General features: G+C 36.7%; 2 protein-coding genes across 3 annotated transcripts in view; both read right to left on the minus strand.

Annotated features, from left to right (window-relative positions):
* Positions 1 to 714: 714 nt before the first annotated feature.
* Positions 715 to 16,899, minus strand: def8 (differentially expressed in FDCP 8 homolog). 2 transcript variants are annotated; one of them, XM_007244022.4, is made up of 12 exons: positions 16,723 to 16,899; positions 14,232 to 14,351; positions 10,553 to 10,650; positions 9,190 to 9,339; positions 8,681 to 8,822; positions 7,735 to 7,899; positions 7,266 to 7,393; positions 6,128 to 6,241; positions 5,941 to 6,021; positions 4,842 to 4,982; positions 2,920 to 3,029; positions 715 to 2,258 (listed from the first exon to the last, which is right to left on the minus strand). In XM_007244022.4, the coding sequence occupies exons 2-12, from the start codon at positions 14,335 to 14,337 to the stop codon at positions 2,174 to 2,176; spliced, it is 1,320 nt and encodes a 439-aa protein (XP_007244084.1). In that variant the 5' UTR covers positions 14,338 to 14,351; positions 16,723 to 16,899; the 3' UTR covers positions 715 to 2,173. The 2 variants fall into 2 exon arrangements, with proteins under 2 accessions (XP_007244084.1, XP_022535226.1); XM_022679505.2 differs by lacking the exons at positions 14,232 to 14,351; positions 16,723 to 16,899 and adding an exon at positions 12,820 to 12,943.
* Positions 16,900 to 21,631: 4,732 nt separating this feature from the next.
* Positions 21,632 to 26,217, minus strand: part of LOC103038863 (uncharacterized) — a 34,303-nt gene continuing 29,717 nt past the window's right edge. The window contains exons 5-7 of the mRNA XM_007244021.4: positions 24,358 to 24,466; positions 24,127 to 24,237; positions 21,632 to 22,984 (exon numbers count right to left, since the gene is read on the minus strand). Of these exons, the coding sequence (XP_007244083.2) occupies positions 21,909 to 22,984; positions 24,127 to 24,237; positions 24,358 to 24,466 (1,296 nt within the window). The 3' untranslated portion in view covers positions 21,632 to 21,908. The remainder of the gene's footprint in view (positions 22,985 to 24,126; positions 24,238 to 24,357; positions 24,467 to 26,217) is intronic.

Consider the following 26,217-nt stretch of genomic DNA (forward strand, 5'->3'; position numbering starts at 1 on the left):
TGTACTATGATCTACGTGATATAGGACACATTTACCCAAATAAACAACAAACCCTAAAATTAACTTTATAGAATAAATCATAAATGAACTGATGCACAGTCATTATTTAAGAATGAGTTGAACAGTAAATTAATGAACTCATTACTAAAGTCATTACCATAGTACAAACTATGAAGAAAAACACCTATGGAATTATTTAGTAAACAGAAAAAATGTTAAACAAATCATAATATGTTCTATATTTTAGATTCCTCAGAGTAGGCACCTCTTGCATAGATGACAGATTTGCATATCTTGACATTTTCACTGTCAGTTTTATGAGGTAGAGTCACCTGGAATGGCTTTCAGTTGACAGCTGACAGCTGCAGAATCAGTTTTGGTGTGAAAAGGTAGGACATGTCTTCTTTTTTTGAAAAACTTCTGGACACAAACCACCCCCAACTTGACCCCCTTAGTTTAGTGTCTGTGTTTAAAAGTCTGATTGCTTGGGGACTGAAGCTGTTGCAGCGTCTGGCGTTGATGGCTCAGATGCTCTGGTATTTTCTGCCAGAAATCACATCCACATTCAATGCAGGAGGCCCCATGCACAAATCCCACAGGTCATAATAGGTTTGAAAACAATAGCATCCTTGTTTTCTTTAGTAATGGTTTTCCAGGAGTGGAATATTTCAGTTTCAGTGTGGGAGACCACAGCAAAAAAAATACCACAGCATATTTATTGTTGTTCTTATGTTATTGTTTTACTTGTTGGACATCATGATCTGATGAACATTACATTTTACAGACGTAAATGTAACTTCACATAATACTGTAACACTTGACATCAAGATCTCTGATATAGTTAATACAGGAAAAATAAAACAATTAAATAACATGCTGAAACATAACACAGCATAGTCCATATTATTTTAGAACAAATAATAATAGAGTGCATACACAATATCCATTCTGAGGAACCTCAAAATGAGAATTTACTGAATAACACGAAAAATCACAGATTCACACAGAGACAAATCCCACTGTGAATTACTGTTGATCACTATACACTTTAATTGGCAGAGATAACCAATTTAATCTCTTAATCGATGTGCCAAATTTCACATCATTTTTGTGGTTCTGGTAAAATCTGTCAGTCACTTGGCATGATAATGATAACTAATAAATGTTTGAGAATGTGAAGGAAATCATTGTTTTGATCATCTGCTTGAACCATTTATGTACAGGTGTAAACTCTGCCAGGTCTATACAGAGATGCAATACCACAATAAGTGCAATGCAGGTCTAACTGCATAAAAACATTATGATACATTACCTTTATAAACAGGTTTTAGTCCATTTATATACATAGGTTATGAGGCATAGACAGGGATTAAGCCTTGTCCTAAGAAAACACAGCACTTTTAATAGAGATTTCCTATTAAAAGAATAAATATAGTCTATGACTAGGCTTATGGATCAGTTTCCCAGACAGTAATTAAGCCTAGTCTACTGGCTGTATTTTCCCTTGAATGGAAAGTCTCTATTCAAACTCCTGTGTAGTCCAAGACTAGACTTAATCCCTCTTCGGAAAATGGCCCCTATAAGTAGTAGTAGTTGAATGGGCAACAAACTTTGAACCTTCGTAAATTTACGATATTTAACTGTGTTCAGATCTTCACATCTGTAGTGCTACATGTTTACAGGACTAGAGTTCACTCTGTACGTGGTAAACATCTGATTTACCTGTAAATCTGTCAATGTCCTCTCTGCCTTCAGATTAAGGTCTGTGTTGTAGTATGGCAAATCATTTAAGATGCAAACATGGCACAAAACCACAAGACAATAATTAAGACAACAGATACAGAGAAGCCAGAATACACAGGAGAGCCGGACATGCTCCACACTCTTAAAAATTAAGCTGCTACAAAAGGTTCTTGAAACAATGCCACAGAACCACTTTTAGACCATTTACAGAACTAATGAACTTTGTTTATTTAAAAGATGCACATCCAGGCATCCATCTTATCAATATGAAACAAAAAGTTGTTCATCTACAGCACAGAATCTTTTGTAGTACCTTTATTTTTAGGAGTGTAGTCCTGTAATAAAAGCATGCTCACAATGCCAGTTACAGCACTGGTCTGAGTGATGTCACAGTGATGAGTTGGACCACTACCAGCCTGCCACACTGTTGCTACAGCTCCACCGGCTCTTCTTGTTTACGCTCCGTCATTCTTGCACACCGTGGACATGTTGTGGAGTTGTCGTAGTAGCAGTCCCTAAAAAAGTTAAAATAATATCTGTCAACATGTTTTTGTACATCTGCTGTGAATGCAAAGAAATTTATGAGTTTCATTTTGTAAACTGAAAAATATGCCTGGTTTAATCTTAATTTTCTATTAATATCTTATTTTGTTTATTTAACACATATACAATGTAGCTAATAAGAATAAAAATACAAGATAATATGGAATAAAGTGTCTATAAAAAGTATTCACACCCAAGATATTTTCCCCTCTTAATCTAAAACAGTGTTTTTTTTCGTAAGAATTTACAAACCTGTTTAATGGAAAGCCGAATGTCTTAAGTTTTTGTGATATAAAAAAGATGCCTATCTTGAATATTCAACATTAAAAAAACAAGCAATAAAAGTGGAAATATGTTTTGTAGGCACTGTACCATTTTGTCTTTTACCTGCGTTAAGACTCATGGTACTTCATAATAACAAAGCTTAATACTAACCTGTTTAACCTGGTGTTCCACCGGCACAAACCTAGTAAATAATCCAAATATCTGAACCTCTAAAATACCTGTAAAACCCATTTCTGTAATATATTTTATTATAATACATTAGCAATATTACTGTATATCTATATTCCATTGTATCTACTGTATTAAGGTCTCTCTTTACTGCAGCTAAAGCACTTTAATGAATCTGACCTGTGGAAAACAGCAGAGCAGTCCTGACACACAGAAGTGTGGCTGTCGAACGGGAAAAGAATGTCACCTTCTTTACAGAGCTCACACACAAAACCTTTGGCTTGGCATTTCTGGAAAGGAGGAGGAAAATGAGATGATTATAATAAGAGCACAAGAAACTCATAAGAAGATCACTCAACCAGAGCCTATAGACATAAATGCACACTCACATTCAAAAACAATTGTTGCAACCAGAAGGAATCAACCAACAATAATGAAACATGCCAGAGTTTCATGAAGTACCGTCATTTTCAGACTATAAGCCGCACTTAAAACCCTTAAATTTCCCAAAAATTAACAGTGCACCTTATAACCCGGTGAGCCTTATGTATGAATTCCACCAGTCAGGCATTAAGGAGCAATAAAGCCATTCCGCTGAAGTACAGCGTTATAAGGGTGAGTTTTCAGTGAAGTTTCTCAGCACTAAGGCTGGGTGCAGCAGCATTAGCATTTGTCGCTAACAGCAGTGCTAGCTCTTTCGCTGTTCAGAGGAGAGTATATTGTACTGGAGTCTGTGTGTTTGCTGTATTAAAACAAGCTACTAACTGACGGTGCCCTGGGTTACTGGAATACTCAGGGTTCCTCAGTCTAGCGCTATTGGGCAGCATTTACGTCCCGCTAACGCTGCAGTTAGCAGCTAATGTTTATGCTGCTGCACCTAGCCTTGCTGGAGAAACCTCACTGAAAACTCACCCTTAGACAAAATACTAAAAATCTAAACTTACTGTAAATAAATGAAAGCGCTTTACTCACCCAAATAAAAGGTTTTCAGGAGAGAAATCTGTGTAAATTAACATCCATTGCTTGTTTTTTTTTTCTTTTTTTGTTCAAGAATTATATATATATATTTTTTTTTACTTTGTTTACTTACAGTTTTGTTTTCCCCAGCTTTCCCATAAGAAGGGAAACATGGCAACACCCTTGCTCACTTCGATGTAGGCATCCTTAACTAGTGTCGCCTGATGCACCCTATAATCCAGTGTGCCATATAGTCAGAAAAATACGGTAAATCCTGCTTTTGCCTTTGTAGATGCCAGATCATGTTTGGCCTACATTGCAGGCACTTTGGTGCACTATTCCAACAGGACAATGCTCGTCCACATACTGCTGCCATGTTAAAAGCTTGCCTTAAAGACACATACTATGTCATGGCCAGCCACATCGACAGAACTATCTCCAATCAAAAATGTGTGGATCGCTTTCGGATGCGCTATTTATAATCCACCCCACCACAAAATCTAGAGAAACTGCGTGGATATTCAAGCTACTTGTGTAGCTCAATAAATATGAGAGTATAAATAGAACTGTAATCAATTACTTCCTTCTTTGTGCCATTTTTGCAACAATTTTTTGACAATGAGTGTAAAAAGCATATTCAATTTAAATGCATGCATGTAGATAGCCCCCCCCATAATCAAACAAAAATATTAAGAAAATAAACAACACCCACCCTTCACACAGACTCTTTAAAAACATTGCTCTCTCTTGCTTTAAATAATCTTTATCATCATTATTTTTTAAATGCAAAATGTTAGCCTTAAATGTTAAACAATTACTGAGCATTATACCATGAAATCACTAAGCAGAACATTGTAAACCAAGTTTCCCTAAAAAAAAAACATGCTTCTGCTTGATCATCACTTTTCAGCTAATATAGGAAATGTGCAGTTTCACAAAGTAAGCAATTTATTAAGCAATGCTGTAGCGTGCTGTGCTGTAGCACGCTGTGCTGTGATGGGTTGCACAAAGAGTCATGATAGCATGGAGAGTATAATAACTTTAAATGGGTGACAAGCAAAGAAGCAAAGCTGACTTCTAGAGTACACCGCCCTGCCCACTGCCACCCTGTCATACCTGCCCCATTTAAGCAGCAGATTTCTCACCTCACAGTCCAGTTTAATGTGCTTGGCGAAGGTGGTGTGAATCTCGGTGAGAGAGCAGCTGAGGCGACCGCTGGAGATATCGATCAGGTCCTGCAGACTGTACATGTCATCATTCTCCACAAAGTGCTGTCGGTCTTGAAGCTGTATAGAAACAGAGATGCTGGTTAGACAACATTAAAAAGACAAATTTGTAATTAGGGATATTCTCGCACAGCGTCAGCCTCTCTGCACAAACATGAGGGTTATGAATTTTTGTCCCCATGTCCATTACGTATATGTGAGCAGAGGTGAATAGTGACAGCATTCCTTCTAAACACCAGAAGATGGCGCTACTGCTGCATGTATGCTCATTTGTGATTCCAGAAGCCCAGCATGGAAACAGATTTTCTTTCTTTACCGCCATGCAGGCACAGCAAATTCAACATGACTACAGTCATTTAAACTGCAGAATTTTTCTAATAAATGTGATTCCAGAACACTAAACGTCAGCTAACGACACAAACTCCTAGTGATTACAGGAAAGCTGCTTTATTTAATGTTATACTGGATTACCAACCATGGATTCTGTATACTGTTGGAACATCTAGAATCCAGGTAATATCTCTCATAAATAAAATGCTTTGCAATGCATTTAAATTTAGTTTATTTGTGTAGAAGTTCTGCTCTCATAATATGTTGTGCGGTGTCATAATTTTCGGCCTCATGATGTAAGCAGAATACCTTCAGTAATAATGATAATATTAAATACAATTATTTTAAATAAGTAAAACATAAAGGAATATATCTGTATAAAAAAAAACTTTGTATAAAAAATTTTATCAGTATCGGCACTTGTGTATAAGAATCAAATCTGAACTTTAAAAATGTGCAATCACTAAATATAATAAGAGTACACCATTTTGGCAACTCAAACTAAATGAACGTGAAAACCAAGTTGTAACAGAGTTTGTTGGATTACAGTTCTCAAAAGTGGCATTCAAGTATCTGTGTATATTTAAAATTAGATTTTCATACGTTCTATCTCTTTTTATCCAACCATAAAAATTGTACTGTTTGTACAAAAAGAATGGTAAAGAAAATGAAAAGAAAAAACACCCACATGCAGAAGCAGTCTGGCCTCCATGGCCTCTTTACAGGTGATGAAGTAGGGCTTCATTAGCAAGATGTCTTGACGCAGCTTCTATTAAAGCAAAACAAAAAAACGACAATTAAAATAGGTTCCACAGCAGAAATTCAAGATCCACAGTTATTTTTATTCAATCTGTAAAGCAGAGCCAAGCACGTACCCTGATCTCCACCAGTTCCTCCACGAAGTTGAAGAGCAGTGGGTTTATCTCCTTCAGTTTCAGCACAGGCCGAGAGATCATGAGAGCCAGATACCGCATTGATGACCGGCACACCTAGACACATAGAACCAGGTCAGACTTACTGCTAATGTTCTGCATCTGCATCTCTGCTCATACAAGCCAAAGACATACACATATTTTGATTTGCATTAGACTCTTCAGAATAGGAATAAATGTTCCTAAAGGTTTTTTGTTTGGTTTTATCATTCCTTTAAAATAAAAGTGGTTATTTTAGAACAGTGACCTCCAACCCTCCTCCAGTCATTTTCTGCAGGTTTCAACTCTCAACCTAAATCTTATTAGATGGCTGGATTATTGTTGTATCCATACTCCGTGATAGGGCAAACCAAAAAGATTACCTTTTTAGTTTCTTACAATAAAAAAAAAGCAATATCAGTCAATTACTGAAAGTACTGAAAGTTATAATACTGATTTTTTTGCCACACTGACTGCAGTTTCAAATATTTTGACAATGCACTTCTAATACTATGCAATATGCACCACAAACTTCATTGTTAACAAATTCAAAACACATGCAAAATGCATTTCCTTTAGTGGTGCAAATCCCACCTTCAAACTATAGCGAAAGCCGGACAAAAAGCATAACATATCAAAGCTTCTTCAAAGCAACATTATAAGATTACTGGTATTTTTTGCTCCTGGGGTCCCTTGAAATGTAACCTGCACACCTTAACTTCAATAAAAAAAAAAATAATATAGTATCATAACATCATAATTCAATTACACCCTTCTAAAGAGCAATAATAAGTTAAAACGTTTTAATTATCAATACTATTCAGACAATGGAATAGGAAAATACAAAACAAATGACACTTTGAGTGCCCCCTCATGCGAAGCTGTACTTGTGAATTTATTGGAGAGCTGGGAGATAAAGCAGCAGCATCTGAAGTGAAAGAAGCATGTGGTCTGAGGCAGTAGAGAAATACTATTACACAAATATGACTCCAGAGACTCCATTCTCCTGATCACAGTCAACGGAGCACCAACATGATCCTACACATACTATCTTAAAATTATTTTACATTGCTTTACTTTAGAAAACGTTTTTAAAATGCACCTTCTTGGGTTCAAACTCCCAGTTGTGGATGACACGAGCAGGGACGATAGCTGTATCATTCCAGTGGCAGCTGCTGCAGTAGTACTGCCCAGTGTAATCGCACTGCCTCGCCTCACTCGGCACGCCCCCTGCAAGACAACACAACATCAGAAATATCAGTAACGTAACTACTGTTGTACTATTATTTAAATATTTTCCACTCACAATAATCACGTTAAATAAACTTGTATCTGTCTAGTTCCCAAGCCTGGGCCTTCAACATATGAAGGACTGAGTGATGAGCTGATTTGCTCAATCAGGTGTCTTGAAAAGAAAAAAATAAACACAAAAACGAAGAGAGTAGGGGTTCTCCATGACTCCAGGAGTTTGATTAATATTCAAACTAGAACTATATTAATCCATCTCTGCCATTATAATGCCTTTAATAACAGTTAAGATTCTGTGAGACATGTTGTTGTAAAACACTCACTGAGAGATATTGGGGTTCGGCACTCTGCACATCGGTAGTCCTGTTTGTCCAAGCCGTTCTCTGGGCAGATGTTGAGTTCGTACTCTGACTGATGGCTGACTTTAGACCTCACACATGGCTTAGTGATCAGGTTCATACATTTACTGTGGCAGCGGTAGTAGCAACCTGGGTGAAATCAACATGAGAGCATTTATATGAAGATTTATAAGAAAATATCAGCTTAAAATAAGATAAAAGGGTCCCAAATTACTGTGTAATAACACATTTAGGTAAAAACAATGTGACTACTGGTGATGAATTCACTCTTACAGATACATTACAGTAGTATACAGTAGTTTGTAGAATTAAACATGAGTTAACTTAAATTTTCACTTCCGTAATTGCACAAGAGCATCTCAACATCCCTAACAGGAAACACAACTGCAGTTACTTTATCTGTAACAGCTAAAATATCAGCAGTAGTTATAATGCAATTACAATAATTGTTCATAAATAGCTGCACAGTTAATATAATCACGTAAACTATAGGGGGACCAGATAAAATCCTAATGAAGAGATCTATTTAGAGTCCAGTTTCAGTTCAGTTAGCAAGCTCATAATGCAAACTGAAACCCAACAGGGAAGCTGAGTTGCCCAGCAACCACCGTAATGAGACTGAGAAATAAGGAATAAGGATATTACAGTTCTCTGCACATGGTATAAAGTAATTGCTTTGTGACCCTTCTTTAGTTCCCCTTTAAATTCAATTCCATGGAAAGGATGCTTTAGATCAAGTAGAGGGCCTTTTTGATCCAGAGACATGAAACAATGCTAAACCAACACAGAAATGTTCTGATTCAAAAGCATACATGTAACTTATAGCACTAGAAAAGTCAGTCTGAAAACAGACCAAGTTCTCATCTGTTGTAGAAGGTAGATGGAGGAGTAGGCAATTAAGAAATCATACCTGTGCAGGTGTACCAGGTTTGAATGAGTCCCCAGATGATGGCACTGCACTTATCACATGTCTGTTTGACACTCTTGCTCTTCTCTTTAGAAAAGCGATGCTCGAGCAGGATCCACAGATTGGGCTCATCCTCCTCTGGGTCCTAATGGATGAAATGAGGTGAGATCTAGTCATTTTGAGTTAATGCACATAACCTTTCTAACATTAACACTCACTCCCACTGGTCTAAAGTAATAACTCTGACACCTGACCCGATTTGATTTAATTGCAATACTTATGGTTATGATTTAGTGCATCATAAAACAATCAGTTTCAGGACTGTTTTAATTAAATTAGTTTGGTAGAATTTATTTTTTAATGTATTATTTGGTTACACTAAATAAACAGACATTATAGCATGCTACATCTACAGTTTACTTTGGCCAAAAAAAAAATATGCATACTCATATGTCTATTTACTTATAACGTGTAGGTAAAAAGAAATACAGCAATAACAAATCAGTCCTTACCTTTAGTTCCTGTAGTTTGAGGCGCAGGTGAATGAGTTTGACCACAGTGTCTTTCTGTCTCTCAGAATGTTCTGGCAGCTCTAGGATCAGCCGCTTACACTCCTCTATAGCCTGCTTTAGCTGCTCTATATCAGACGCTACAAAAGAAGCCTGAAAATGTAGACAAGCATAGTTTGATGTATCTTTTAAGCAACATTAATATTAAATCTTTCACATGCATGCAAATACTAAAAATATTTCCTTTTTTGTTCTTAATGTATGACAGACGAGCAAAAGTGGCTGAATAACACACAAGACAAAGGAGACTATTTTACAGTAAAATAGTTTACAGTTTTAAAGGTCAGAAATGTCCTGCCACCATTTTTAACAGAGAAACCCCATGAATTATAATGTTTCAACTTTAAGTATAATTAATTTCCTAGAGTAACCCCAACATTGGAAAAAAGTGAAAAGTTGCCTTTGTTTATACATAAAAGCTGTCTATCTTGCACTTTGCTGGTGAGAAGTGCTGATTACGCAGGACTGTTTTATATAAGTAGATGTATTAAAGTCAGAAATAGCCAATAGGCAGCACACAGGCTATGAATTACTTGCATAAAACAGAAACAGAGCCTGATTCATTTTTTTTAAATAATACTATTAATTTTTACCCCAACACAGACCTAAATGTTATTTAGTCTGTTATAAGACTATTTAAGAGAAATTAAAAGCTTTTTAGATTTTTTATAGTAGGAATGGGAAACATAGGGTACGATACGATCTTATAATGATATATTGCCCTCAATAATAATGAAATGCTGATATTATGATTCTGCGATACTCTATATATCTTTATATTTATAGCATCTTATATATATTTACGGCATCTGTGTTAATGAAGGAGATAAAATACTCAAATAAGCAAATACCAGCAATTATGGATTTATTAATTTTAGTTTCCCAAAATTTGACAATTAATATTCTTTATTATTGGGACGACTCTTAGGAAACTTAGAGTGGCTATGTTTCAATAAAAATATAGATACTTGATGGCATGTATCAATATGTATGCAAATGAAAACAATATAATATTTCACAATATTAATATTTTGCCCCCATTCTATTATAAAGATTGGTAGGCCATTCCTAGATACTGAGCAGCCATTTAGAAAGTTCTGTCATCTTTAGATTTTAGTCGAGAAAGACAAAAACAAATGGATTTATTGATCTTAAAACATGCAATTATTAAGATCACAATTGTTAAGGACAATTAGAGCTTAATTTAGAGCTTAAAAAAACATATTTTCAAATGGAAGCCAGTTCAGGTGTAATGCTTTCCCTTGTAGAAATGTATAGGGATGTATAAAGCAGTAAAGATACGTACCACAGGTCGAGAAAAGTGGTCCTCAGCCAGGCCGAGATCCATGGTGCGGTCGGAGCTTTGGGTCTTGGTCTCGGTGGTGAACAGCTCCGGCCTCACCTCTGTGGAGACGCCACAGTGACTCAGCATATTAGCCCACCCTTAAAATCTTACACACATACACACGCACACACACTGCCTAATCCCCCTCTTTGTTCTTTAGCTGAAATAATAATCCATGCATACAACAGTAGCACCCTCTTACTGAAACTGCTCCACTCTCCTGTGAAAACATGGCGTAACTCTAACGTGACTTTATATAATCATTAACTCTAGCAGGGTATGGAATGTTTTCAAGGAAGTTATAGCTTTTCTGTATGAATGAGAGATAAGATAACTCCTAATTTACTTAAAAAAAACATTAACTGCACTGGTACAAAATGCTCCTTTGAGCAAAACCATTTAACATTTAATTCATAGAGATCAACCTCTGTAAAAGAAATGTGCAATGTGAAGAATCTTAAACTTGGTTAGGGATTTCTACATCAAAAGGTTCTCTGCACTCAAATCTATTTTATAACATGCAATCCAAAACATGGTTATTCAATAAAATCAATCAAGGATCCCTCTGTAGCACACTTAAGAGTATAAGACATCAAATCATAAAACAACTAATACTGAAGCAAAATACTCATTGCAATTACAACTGTAAATCAATATGCAAGTGGTACTCGAGTTGTGGTATGTAAACAACTGGTTGTACATGAAGAACACCAAGGTGGTACGCAACCAAAAATAGGTTTTTAATGTATCAAAAACAAGAGATTATACAAGCAAATGCATGTGGGTAAGAGGGGATGTCCAAATCTCTGGGCTTTAAAAAAAAATGCCTGGTTTTATTGGAGACAATGACATTGTCACTGTCAGATAAAAGCATTATATCTCTAAAATGAACGTAATCTTTAGAGCATTTCTACAGGAAACTAGATAATACATCTCAAAAGCATTCATTTATTGTGTTTCACAATAACATCAGGATATCTAACAGCATTATTTTACACTGCATTTTTTTGTCCATATCATTCACCCCTAGTTTGCTTGCATATGTTCCTGTGGTTTACTTTTAGGAGGTACTTTCACTTTTTAGTTTGAGCGTGGGTGGTACAAGGTTTAAAATGTTGTATGAATACACTTGAACGACAGCCGCTTATCATCTAATTAATGTTCTTTAAATTAATTCAAAGACTCCTGTAATACACTTAAAGATCTTCTTCCCTTTAATTTAGTGAAATAAAGCAGGCCTAAATAGAAACACATGAGCACTTTTTTTTTTTTCAAAAAAACAGCTCACGTGGCATTTATTCATACTAGAGACCACAACCAGACATTTTAAAATGAATTTAAAAAACAATGGATGCATTGAGACCTTGAACCTCAAAACAAGTGGCAAGTATGTATACATGTTGCAATCAAGTGGTGTCGGGTTTTATCAGAAAAACAAGTTCACCACAAGGAAGCACAACATAAACAACCCTGAGGCTGGAATGTGAAGTCAGGCAAATCAACATTTTCTAATTGTAATGAATTTTTTAAACATTCATAACCAATCAGGTGAATAAGATTCACATCTGAGAATCACACCACCTGACATGCACCTGAAAGCACATTAAGGAACTAATCCAATAAGTAAACAAGCACTGAGGAAGACTGATCCGTCCATGTTGGCAGTTGTTTTAAATGTTTGTGAATGGAGGATGTATTTAAAACCTGTTCCTAGACTCAGACTTTCACATCTACAACCATCTTTCTGAAGGCATTAGAGAGCTCTGTGCATCTGTCCAAGGTGATCCACTCACTTCAACATTCAACAATCAACAGGAAACCAAAGATCTGAGGTTCAACTATGACAGAATCTTCCACAATCCCCTCTAACCATGGTTTAATTATCTGCATCTAATTCTAACTCCATGAAATTAAAATTGTATTAGTAGTAACATTTACATTATAAAAAAAAAAAATAGATGTTTGTATTATGTTATCTCAATCTCTCAATATTGTTCAAATAAAGATCAAATATTAATTGTCCATATGTTTAAAATATGTTAAAACCGACAAAGATTGTCTATTTGGGATGTGCAAACAATGATCAAGTAAACATCTTGCCTTCTCTGAGCTACAAAAACAACATTAACGCAAGAAATGTAAACCAATTCTGGTTAACTGGTTATTCAGTCCAAAAACACCACCACCATACAAATAACATAGTAACCTATTAGTAGGTAGATTCATACCTGCATAAACCTCACAGCACAGCATGTTTTCAAATTTTCACCGTCAGACTGTCTGCACCAAGATGTAATCAACTGGCAGTTCCAGTTCATTTAGTAAAGTGTGGTTTACCCTCAGTCTTTATCTAACTCTCAGCAAACACATCCAACCACTCACACAGCAGAACCAATACAGGAAGAGCTGCTGTTCCTGTTTCGATGACTGTGTTCCTTTTTCATTTCACTCTTTTCGCCTCTCTCTCCCTCACATCAGAGACGCTCTCTCCACGTGAGTGAGCAGCGTGATTACGCAACCATGTCTAGATCTGGTGTAAATTTACTGTGGAAATCAAAAGAAATATAACTACAGAAAAAAGCTCTAGTACTAAACACTACATCTATCATACCTACACTGTTATTTGTCTTACTAGACCGGGTTCTTTGACTGGGTTTGACTGGGTTCTTTATTATGAACTCTTTAGAAGTTAGATCACAGCCAATACCGGCCTTTAGTGTAGAGGCTCTAGGGAAAGGGAAGGAGACTAGACTCATCATGTGCTTAAATGTTTGACATGTGACTTGCGTGGCAATGCAAAACAAACATGAAATTAGTTCAGGTAAGACAATATGTATATCATTTTCACCTGTAGATATACTGTTGGAAAACCAGTAAATTTCCAGTAATATTAATAAAATATATTTTTTCCTGTCTGTGTTTCTGTTTCAGGTATTTTGAAAACAGCAATAAATTAAAAATAATAAATGAATATGTGTTTCAATAATATACTAATGGTTATTTAGAATATTATATCAAAATATAGCATGTTTAGATTAAAATTTATTTTTTTATTTTTTTAATATTATTATTTAATTGATTTTAATGTTATTATCAATGCTCTACATTTTAAACTGATTTAAAATACCTAATAAAATATCTACTAAAATGTGTGTATGTGTCTGAATAACTTGATAATATGTTGATAGTAATAAATATGTTTTTTAAAAAATGTACACCAAATTAAAGGTTGTTCATTTTTATCAAACCTTTTACACAGTTTATTGTTGGAACTTAAAATAGTTCTTACATGGCAACTTCTGGTTTATGGTTTATATCACTGCACATATTTACCTAAATGTATTTTGATACATATTGATACCATCTAAATATTTTTATTTGTATCTTTCAATAGACAATGTGAAAAGAAATTTCATTCCAAGTTAGTCTCGAACACTTCTATTGGTCCATTGCAGGAGAGTTAAGATTTCAGTATTACTAAAAATAGTAGCAGTCTTAGTGGCTGCTCTTGGCTTCCAAACTAAACCACAACAAATGAAAGGCTCTTTTCTGATGAGCTTCTCAGTAACTCTTTAACTAAAACCTGCAAGTCACTTATCTCACTTTCACTTCTTGATTTTCAACCCCAGCAGGTTCTCACCATGTTTTGGAGGATCCTTCCTGTCAGGAGTGTCATCGTTTTCACCCCTATCAAAGGGGTTTACATGACACTGGCGAAAGCGAGCGAGTCTCTCATCGTATTCCATATCACTGGTTACACCTTTAGGAGAGATATACAGAACAGTCACAAACAAACACAGTACAGACAATAAGTAACTAGACAGTGTATATCAGCACACTAAATTGTATTTACTGGATTAATACATTTTGCAGAAATACAGAAATACAAAAAAAAAAAAAAAAAAAAACGCTGGGCTTCCTTTGCTTTACTAAATAGATAACTATTAGAATATGTAATAATAATAAAAAAAAGTTTAAGCATATGTCAAAATTTAAACCTTAAAGACTAAAACAACCATTAGATATAGATTCTAATGTATAGATTATTCATATTATCATTCAATAAAAATTTTGAAATACTAACTCGCAAATTTAGTTATTGTTTCAGATAGGACCCTTTAGTAAACATGAACATTTTTGTCTGACATATTACTTTTTTAATGTAATACTACATTTACTTTAAATTTACATTTAGCATTTAAATTTGAAGTCTTTCAATTCCAACGCTTAGTCAAAAGCCAGTATTTCTTCATATATTATTTGCATATTATAGTAAAATTTCAGTCATGTTTATTGACTATGCTTTATATGAGGCATACAGTATTAAGAACCTGATACTTTGCATTTAAACTTTACATTTTTATTTCATAATTAAATATGCATTGTTTCGTAGTCCACTTACACTATTCAATATGTAACATTTACTACACAGTGAACTGAATAGGGAACGACTACCTTTGTTTTTTATATATATATATATTTTTAAATTTACTTAGTTGAGTAGTTCTTGCCATAATATAGATAAGAACATTACTCATAGAGAAATGTTCTCGAAGACATTAAGAGGCAAGAAATTCAAGCAATTAACTCTTGATGAGGCACAGCTGTTAACTGATAGCCATTTCAGGTGACTCTACCTCATAAAAATTGTGGGATTTTTTTTTTCATAGTTTGGATGACTTTAGCGTTAAATTACAATTCAAAACTTAAAAAAAATCCTGCTCTTGGTTAGTTAATCTTCGTTAGCTAATAATTAACTAGCGAGGTTAATGTTAACAGTTTACCATGGAAGAGATTGAACTGTGTTGTCTAGAATCAAGTCAAGTAGTTTTATTGTCAATGCTGCATATGTACAGGACATACATAGAATTGAAATTACGTTACTCTCCTTCCCAATTTTACAGCAAGTACAGATAATGGGTAATAAAGAAAAATAAAGAAAAAGGGGGAGACACTATGTGTACAATACAGCAGCAGGGACACAGACATACATGAGACAGAACAAGGTGCAGTAGTGGTGGGGGTGAAATAGATATATAAATAGAAATAAAAAGAGATAAATATATAATCTAAATCTAAATGAGTGGGAGACACTATATGTACAATACAACAAAAACACAATAGACATTTGTGAGACAGAAGATAATAGTGCAATATTAATGGTGAATGAATGATGAATGATGGTGCTCCTTCCAGTAACTTTATTGGGTGAGTTTGTAAACTTTAAATCTGTCATTTGCAAATTAAATATGCATTTTCTTATTCAAATCTGTCTAGAGCTCTTCATAAGGAACTTTACAACTGATGCTCTCAAACACATTAAGAGGCAAGAAATTAATTAATTCTCATTAAGCACAGCTGTTAACTGAAAGCCATTCCAGTTGACTCATATACCTCATATAAAATGCTGAGATGTGCAAAAATGTAAAACATATTCAGCTTATGATTTTATTTTTTATTTACTAAATAATTCCATATTTTTCATAGTTTGGATGACTTTATTATTAATCTACAATGCATAAAAAATTTAAAAAAATAAAATAAAATAAAAAAAGACTTAATTTAATGTGACCAAATTTGTGACTGGTAGTTAGCTAACTAGCCTACTGTACATGTAAAAATCCTTTATGACTGTCTATATTTGAGCTCTGTCTCAATTCATATTTTTCTTTAAGACCAAGAAAGGAAATAAAAGCCAAAAAACATTTCAAAATATGCATTTTATTTAATATATTATTAATTAATTCTGTATTAAAGTAACAGCATTTGTTACGAATAGCTACGAAGGTCATAATAACTGCCTATGTAGCTGGGTTAGCTAGATAGGTTACAGTCACCCAGAGACCAGCTAGTTAGCTTAGCTTAGCTACCACTAGCATGCTAATATCAACAAACGGCAAAGGCAGCAAAAACAAGACAAATAAACAGCCGGCAAACCAAATAAGGTAATTTAATTAAAGCGTTAAAACGTCGGATATATTACAGTTAACTGCCATTACCCGTTAAAGTGAATTTAGCTAAATAACTAAGGTTTTCTAATGCAGTTAGCCAGCTAGGTTAGCTAGCTAGTCTGTCATGCAACAGCATCATCACACCACCCTTCATTACACTGAACCAGAATCAGCTCTTACCTCATATTGATCACAAACAGCAGCTCGATTCATTTAATCTCATTATTCGTCTTTAAACTGGGATGTAAACCCAACCAGGAGCGCCCACTATTAAATCACATTGCTAAAGCTGTTTCCCAGTCCTTCCCCTCCAACGAGCTCCACACAACATCCCAGTATATGATCCACCAACAGCACCAGCCCAGCAGCTCCCGTATAGAGTGACCTCTGGTGTGCAGAGTGAGTATAAAGAGTCAAAATCAGCCATAACATTAAAACCACTGGTTTACAAGTTGAAAAACATGGATTATCAACCCAGTCAACATGCTGAGATGAGGCTCACTTGGGTGAAGAGTGGGTTTGGTGGGTTTCAGATGGTATGGGTTCTGACAGGGTTTAAAAGGTGTTGGTATCATGATCCATGATCCAGTTGGGCTTCCCATAGGGGACCTGATTATTACAGTTCTGGCCAAAATCTAGGCCATATTGCGCTACAGATTCGGCCCAGTTGCCTCATAGAATTACGTCCCAAACTGGCCCACACTGCAATTACCAAATTCAAACCAAACCCGTGCCAAAAAATGCCAAAACACCTTAAAATTCACCCATAAAATACAGCCACAACTCACCCACAGGTGAGCCAGAAAACCCAGAATTAAGCCACAGCATAGCCAATACTGCCTAACAATTTGCCAGACCTATACCTTATGGGTCCCATCTAGGGCTCAGTGTGCAATACAAATTGGGGTATAGAAGTGAAACATGATTACCGGTGTAAACTTTTATCGAACAGCCTACCTCCATTCGCCCTCAGCTTTGCAAAATACAGCACTTTTAGCCAATGATCCCAACATGCTTACAATGCTAATAATAGGGTATAGCATTGCCTGTTCAAAGAAATCACAGTTTTTAAAGAGCATCATAAAATTAAGCAATAAACGATAGTTCGACTGACAAGCACAAATTAATAGGTAGGATATGAGAACAGATTGCAAAATTAATTGAGTGTGTATTCTGTGCATTTCCACATAATTCATTTTGCAATTTGTTCCCTTAGAATTCTACAAATGAAGTGTGGAGCTACTTTGAACTTGTGTAAAACCTATGTAAACTTGTTTAAGTGGTGTAAAAATGAGCAATGCCATGCCCCTATTGACAATGTAAGCCTGTTGGGAGCATCAGCTAAAAGCTTTGTATTTTGGAATGCTGGAGACAAACAGTTTGTACTCATTATCATTATATATTATTTCACTACACCCCAAGTCTATTTTACACTATATTTCTTCTTCAACCCCTCTTGGTGTCACTGACATCCATATGTGGGATCAACATAGACAGGGGCGTAGCAGCAAATTCTGGGCCCTGTACACTCTCAATGTCAGTGGGCCCCTATTCCTGCCAGTACACAAGGAATGTGAATGGGGAAAAAATCAGGATTTTCATGGGCCCATTTCCCTGCTTGGGCCCTGGGTAGTCAGGTCCACTTTTCCCAACCACTACCACGCCCATGATATCTGGGTTGGTTTCAATGGTGTCTGACGTTGGGTGGAATATTCATATTAGGCAGCAAGTGAATAGTCAGGTCTTAAAGTTGATAGTGTTGGAAGCAGGATGAGAAATGAGACCCTCCAAAGATTCTCCAGTGAAAGACAACGAAACTAGTGTTAACAGACACACTCACACTTTCAAACATCTTAATATTAGTTTTTCCTTCATTTGTATGACTGTATTATTAGAAATCAATGTCAAATTGTTGATATTCTTCTATTATGTTACTTACTTTAAATAGATGATCTATCCATGCTGCATCCAAATATATGCTGCTCTTTGATATTCATATCACTTTACTTATCCAATGTAAACATCATCAGTACGGCAGGCAATCAGCACTCAGTAGCCACAGTGGACAATTTGAGACTTTGTTCCTTATTTGAATGTAGGGCTGGTATCAATATATTTCTTCATTTTTACCAACAGAATCTTTGCTGCTATGTTCACTTAAGCTTACCCCATTTATTTATATGTCATAGCATATTAAACACATCTGTATCTTATCTTTACCACACAAAACTATGTTCTACACTATACTTTATGTTAATTGTGTAATGTCTTCCATATTTGTTGTATTTATTGTATTTTTTGCATTGTTCTTTTTATATTGTCTATATTGAACATTTCTATGCATGCGCATTTGCACTTTATGTTGTCTACATTGAACTTTTTGCTACATGTTGCATCTGGTCCTGGTGGAATGTATTTTCACTGTATTGTGTACTCGTTCTCAAGTAGAATAAAATAGTCCAACAAACTAAAAGCTAATTTGCTGAGTCACATTGAAGCTTTTATTAAGGCCCAAACAAAGTATGCCCATCCCATTTTCAGTGAGGACACTCTGAAGCTGGTAGGCGTCCATGAAGATCTGGGTCTCATGGGACTTGGCTGCCTTCGAAGCATTGATCTGTTCCTGCGCATAAGAGGGCCAACGTTAATGCAGTCCTGAATGATTTAGCAGCCATTTTTCTTTATTAGAGGAAATTAGTGCTGTAATGTGATTCTGAAGCATGTGCTGCAGCTGCACAATTACCTTTTAGCATCCTGAGTGCTCGAGTTGCTTCCAGGGCGGTAGTGAGGGCTCTCTTTCATGCATGATTATCTAGAGTTATGCAGTCAGGAATGAAAACACTGCTTAATATACCAAGTTAAACTCATGAACAGTGGCAGACTCAGGCTGTTTGAAGGGCAGGGGTGAGAAAAATAAAAGGTCACCTCCTGCATGACTTTTGGCCTGTACATCCTTGAAGATGCAGTAAAAATCTTTTAAATTTGTGCCATCACTGACAACAATTTGCAACAAAATGTCTTAGACCATTATGAGGGCACCTAGAGGGCAAATTTTGTGACACTCTTTGCTAAGGTTGGTATGGAATGCACTATAACGTCAGATTTTACTACTGGGCACTCATTATGTTACATTATCAATATTTCTTGATATAGAGGGCACATCACCATCATTTATTTCAAGATAGGACATCACAGCTGGCACTTGATCACTTTCCCCCCACAAGAAAGACTGCCATAAGGAAACTAAGTCTTATTTTTGACACTATAGAGGGCACTTGGAGGCTCTAGGGCAAGGGCAGTTGCTTATCTAGTCTTGTTAGACAGACATATTGGCTATAGGCTAAAACTCTCTGGTTTTGTTGAGGATCAGTTAAGGTGTTTTGGATAGATGAGGTTATTATTACATTTTCTACATTACTCATGCTGAATTCTTGTCAATGAATGCAAAAGCTTTACACTGACAATAGAGACAGTTAATCCAAGAAACACAGGATACGCAGGACTCCCATTACTTTTGTCTATATAATGAATCTGTAAACCTTTTTTTACTTTTTTTTTTTTGTTTCTTGATCATGAACTGTTAGAGGGTACCGGACGCTGCAGGCATTAACCTCATTAGTCAAGGACAGCACATATCAAAAGATTTCAGTAGGGTCAGTGTGCTTATCAAAGCCGGCTCTGTTCGGGTGTCTACTTCGTAGGCTGTGCGAACTGTTGTGGTGCCAGCATGTGATCTTTCTAACTGGTCCAGTTTGTCACTGCCAAATAGAGAGAGGAAAATATCTTTAGAGAAAGTGTTCACTCTTTTCGCAGTGTTCCTCATTTATGCTCTGCCTGCGGTGCACATCAGCCTCCAGGGACAGCTGTTATATTTAAACCCCATCTAGGTCACTTTCACATTAGCCAGTCATGAATTGATCTTCTCTTTATTAAGTTCATCATGATGTGTATTTTCTGTAGGAAAGATGTCCTCAGTTGCCTCTTCACACAATAAATGTGTTTCTATAAACTTGTGGTTCTCAAATGTTTTAGACCATTTATCATATATGATCAAACTAAAGTTATTTTATATTAACACATGCCCACTCTACACATACATGTAATGTACCTGTTCTAAGAATATTCCTTTTTTCTTATCAATCACAATATTCTGTTAAACTCTTCATTAGTTCTTGACTCACATTCTTATCAAACATCTTTCTTTATAGAACAAATTCCAAAACTATTTGTATTTCTTTGATTTTTATAACTTTATTATTAGAAATCAATACCAAATTGTTTATATTCTCCTATTATGTTACTTACTCAGAATTTAAGAAGCCGATATATTCATGCTCCATCCAAATATATGCACACTTTACTGGTAATAACCATTTATGAAAAATTGCAGCACTCTTATAGACAGCGTTTTTCAATTCATTTGTGCTATCACTGGTTTACAGTACACCCAATCAAAATGTGAAACAGACTAAACCTAAACAGTATTATTTAGTTCCAAGCCAGACATAGTAGTTAGCGGAGTGGAAAGAGTAAAATGAGCAGTAAAAGCTCTACATTTGTGCAATGACATCTATGCCAACAGATACTACATAAACACGGGTAAGATTGCTGTATTAAGAGCTTACAAAGAATTACAAATTGTCCCCTTAACAAAACAGTTTAGGTATCTGTTTTTTCTTATTTACAGCTTCCAAAAGCAACAGAGCTGCTTTAGAGGAGCATTCATTTTGATAAACTGTGGATTTTTAGAGATACTCATATAATAATACTCAAATCATTACAAAAATAAGTAGTACAAATCATTAAAAAATATCTGTTTTTGTAGTATATTGTGTAACTAATTCCCAAATAACACTCAAGATGTATTAATGCATCTCTAACAGCTTTATCCAAACAGCTTTATCCAACCAGGAACCAGTTTATTATCAGTGTAATAAAATGCTGATTTGACCTATAAAGCATCTCCAACTTAGGAACTGTTGCTCCAAAATCCACTTGTAGGCAGTGCAGGATTTTTTTATTATGTTAGTTTTATCATTAGTCAGTTTAATTATGTTATATGGAAGAAATTCACAGCTAATTACATTCATCAGGTTCAATTAAAATGTTTCTTTATTGAAGTTTGGTCAGTGGACACAAGTGTCGACAACAAATACAGTCATCATAAAGAAGCTGTTATGGCACAGTAAAGGGAACTACTGTTTCTGAACTGTCTGTAACGGTTAATAGTATGAAGGTTAAACTACCAGTAAGAGAGAGAGATTAGATTGAGACACTTTAGCCGGAAGCGTAATCAGAGATCGGTTGGGCTAGCTGGAGAGCGGTGAGTGTGTAAGGTAGGAGTTTGCTAATTCGGAACTGTCTGTTCATTTTTGCATCTGGGCTTCTGACTCCTCATCATCATCCTCATACATCTCTCCCTCTTCCTCAGCTGTGGCATCCTGGTACTGCTGGTACTCAGACACCAGGTCGTTCATGTTGCTCTCGGCTTCGGTGAACTCCATCTCGTCCATGCCTTCGCCAGTGTACCAGTGCAGGAAAGCCTTACGCCTGAACATGGCAGTGAACTGCTCGGAGATACGCTTGAACAGTTCCTGAATGGCGGTGCTGTTGCCGATGAAGGTAGAGGACATCTTCAGCCCCCTGGGAGGGATGTCGCAGACCGCTACTTTGACGTTATTGGGGATCCATTCGACAAAGTAGCTGCTGTTCTTGCTCTGGATGGCCAACATCTGCTCGTCTACTTCCTTCATGGACATGCGGCCTCGGAAAACGGTGGCCACAGTGAGGTAGCGGCCGTGACGTGGATCACAGGCCGCCATCATGTTCTTGGCGTCGAACATCTGCTGGGTAAGTTCTGGCACGGTGAGGGCACGGTACTGCTGGCTGCCTCGTGCCGTAAGAGGAGCAAAGCCAGGCATGAAGAAGTGCAGACGAGGAAAGGGGACCATGTTGACGGCCAGCTTGCGGAGGTCAGCATTAAGCTGCCCTGGGAAACGCAGGGAGGTTGTGACGCCGCTCATGGTGGCTGATACGAGGTGGTTTAGGTCACCGTAGGTAGGTGTGGCCAGTTTGAGGGTGCGGAAGCAGATATCGTAAAGGGCTTCATTGTCGATGCAGTAGGTCTCGTCAGTGTTCTCCACCAGCTGATGGATGGAGAGGGTGGCATTGTAGGGCTCCACCACTGTGTCAGACACTTTAGGAGAAGGCACTACACTGAAGGTGTTCATGATTCGGTCTGGGTACTCCTCCCTCACTTTGCTAATGAGCAGAGTACCCATGCCAGACCCTGTACCTCCTCCAAGGGAATGGGTGAGCTGGAAACCCTGCAGGCAGTCACAGTTCTCACACTCCTTCCTCACCACATCCAGCACTGAGTCCACTAGCTCTGCTCCCTCTGTGTAGTGGCCTTTAGCCCAGTTGTTGCCTGCTCCACTCTGACCTGGAAACAAACCAGCAGAGCAGCACTGTTACATATTACACATGCTGCAGAAGATCATATCAGACCATGTAAAGCAACTGGGAAATCAGCATTGAGTTATTGCTAGATCCTTGTTTTAGAGTGTCATTCTTTTTTTTTGGAACTGAGTTACAATGGAAAGTTGTTGAAATCCTCCTTCTAAGAAATAGAACAACCCTTCAAGAACTTGATACTCTGTCAAAATAAATTACAGTTATTTTTTTATCATCCATCCTTTATTTGTCAGTGATAGGGAGATGAAGTTGGCCATTTGCTAGCTTTTTGTCCAAATTACACCATTCCACCTTAAAATAAGCAGCTTTAGGTAATAAAATGTAACTGCTGTGCCATTTAAGGTGGAACAGAACATTTAGCTAGCTAGCTTGCTAGTAGAGCTGGACAACATGGCCAAAAAATCTATCATGGTCAATTTCATAATTTAGGTAAATCCGATATAATTTCAATATTAACATGAACATTTATTGATATTAAAGTGAATCACAATGCAATAAAACATTGTCATATTGCCCACTTCTGCTTGTACATTCTGAAATGTACTACTGGCATTTTGTTTGCTTGTTATGAATAAAATGGCCATAGTACCTGAATAAAACTACATTAAAAAAAATCAATGATACTATACTACATTGGTGGTCTTCTTTTGGAGTATTTCTCCAAATTCTTACCCTCTGTGTGGAGTGTGCCGCTGTTTGAATAACCATGTGGCCCTAATACTTCTTCCTACCCAATCCAGTCTAATAAGAATTGGGACACCCTACACCTTGGTGGGAACATGCAAAATGGAGTGGTAGAAACAAGGGGTGAAATGGGAGTATTTTAGGCCTGTAGGTCTTACATTGATTTGTTTAATAAATCTCACCATCAAGTATGTCTATGTGAGGCCTGTATGAATAGCACAACTGGGAACCAAAAAGTTTTGTCCATGGGTTCTGGTAGATATGCTGGTTCCACTTATAATGGGCCATGTTCCGCCCATAAGAGCCTCATGTGAGCATGTTGAGCATGTAGAGGGTATCAGATCTGAAATATGTCCTTATATGTGTTATACAATGCATAGAAAGCAGATATTGGTGACAGGATTGGTGTTAACATTCCATACTGACCAAAAATGAAGTTATCAGGTCTGAAGAGATGACCAAAGGCCCCAGATCGAACACTATCCATGGTTCCTGGCTCCAGATCCACTAGGATTGCTCGGGGAACGTATTTAGAGGCTGGAAAGAGGCCAAATACACATCAATGAATTAGTAGAGTACAAGCTGAGTCAGCAGTAAAGCACTCCAGTCATCAGTTCAACAAATGTTTGGAGGCTACTGTATAATGTTCTGACTTACAGGAAGCTTCATTATAGTAGACACTGATTCTCTCCAGCTGAAGATCTGAGTCACCCACGTAGTTTCCAGTGGGGTCGATGCCATGCTCATCACTGATCACCTCCCAGAACTGCAGAAGAACACAACACACTGATCAGGAGGGTTAATAAAAAATTAAGTGCAAAAAAGGTAAAGGAGGGTAGCATGGGAGAAATGGTGTCCTGAGGCAAAGATACCTGGAAAGTTTCAGTTTGAGTTCTGAAAAACAGCTTTAATGTACAATATAGCAAATATAAAAATAAAGACAGCTCTAAACATAATATTGCACTTTATTAAAAGGTTAGAAATATTAGTATTAGTATATTACAGTGTTTGTACATTAGTGTCTGGTAGATCTGGGCTAATTAATTATTCCTGCTGCAGCTGTTTGAGCTAGAATCAGATTGATCATCCAGCAACAGACGTGACTGCAGAGGCCATCAGGCTACTGCTGAGAAAGACACAGCAGTCCTCTGGGGAAGAGGGAGGGGGGTATGGCACCAGCCCAGCAGAGAGACAAGTGTGTGTGTGTGTGTGTGTGTGAGAGAGAGAGAATAAATTAGAGAGATAGAGCAGGAAGAATGGAGGAGAATAATAGCAACAGAAGGAAAAAAACAGGCAGAAATGCAAGAGTGTGAGATGAAGATAGATAGATAGATAGATAGATAGATAGATAGATAGATAGATAGATAGATAGATAGATAGATAGATAGATAGATAGATAGATAGATAGATAGATAGAGGACAGCTCATAATGATAAGAAACTGCATAGATAGATAGATAGATATCTATACACATATACTTTGTTTAAACCACACTACATATATCTTAAATGCGGTCAGCTTCTTGTAGCGAGGTACGTAATAACAGAAGCATGACTTGGCAGCTGATACAACAAACAGGCACCGTACTTCCTCAGTGGCTCATTATGAGTACATGAGATCGCGTGACTGGTCTTAAGAGTTAGGACTGACCTCTGTACAGCAGCAGACTTGTGGTTTTAGCGTGTGGGTGAACTAATAAGTGCTGCAGTGTATGATCTGTTGCTCAGACTGGCTCTGGGATTTGGGCTCTGACCTGGATATCAGAGTAGACTATTTGGGTTAGAGTAATTTGTCTTAAATCTGATGATCATTATAATGTAATCGAGCCTTTTGGATGAGAGCTATGGACCCTGGCTAAAAAACAGCACAATAGTCTTGACAGAAAGGCTGGTCTCACTGCGGGAATCCTCTGGTAGAAGGCCTTCCAGCTGGGGTTTGGCCATCACGCCTCTAAAGTGCAACCAAAAAAATGAGATGCACTTTTGTTCAGGAAATGAGCTGCCAGCCAAAGCGTGCCAAGGACAATGAGGACATGTTATGGTGATGTTGTCCCCCTTTACACTCTCGCTTAGAGAGAGAAAGAGAGCTCTGAAAGGACCAGGATTAAAAAGTGAGAAAAAAGCAGCTCACTTGTCACTTGTCAAGCTGCAAGGGAAAAAAGAAACCTCACTTCAAGGACAAACAAACATGCACACAAAATCAAAGCTACAGAAACCAGAGAGATGAAAAGCAATTTATGCTCTTCTATTCATTTGTTAACTCTATTTTTAAAGCAGATTCTTAACAGTGATTTTAGATGAGCGACAAGACAAAAGTGAATATAACTCTCAGAAAATAGCCCTAGCTTTAATGGGTATTTAAAAAATTTACATCTGTGTATCATAATATTATTTATTATTGTTTTTCATTATTATTTTTGATAATGTGCAAATCTGTATCAAAAAATAAGTATTGATTTTTAGATTATAAATAGTTAACATGCAAAGACTGATGGTAGACAGTGGTTGATTTTGTGTT

The sequence above is a fragment of the Astyanax mexicanus genome, chromosome 9, assembly GCF_023375975.1.
Source record: "Astyanax mexicanus isolate ESR-SI-001 chromosome 9, AstMex3_surface, whole genome shotgun sequence".
NCBI lineage: Eukaryota > Metazoa > Chordata > Actinopteri > Characiformes > Acestrorhamphidae > Astyanax > Astyanax mexicanus.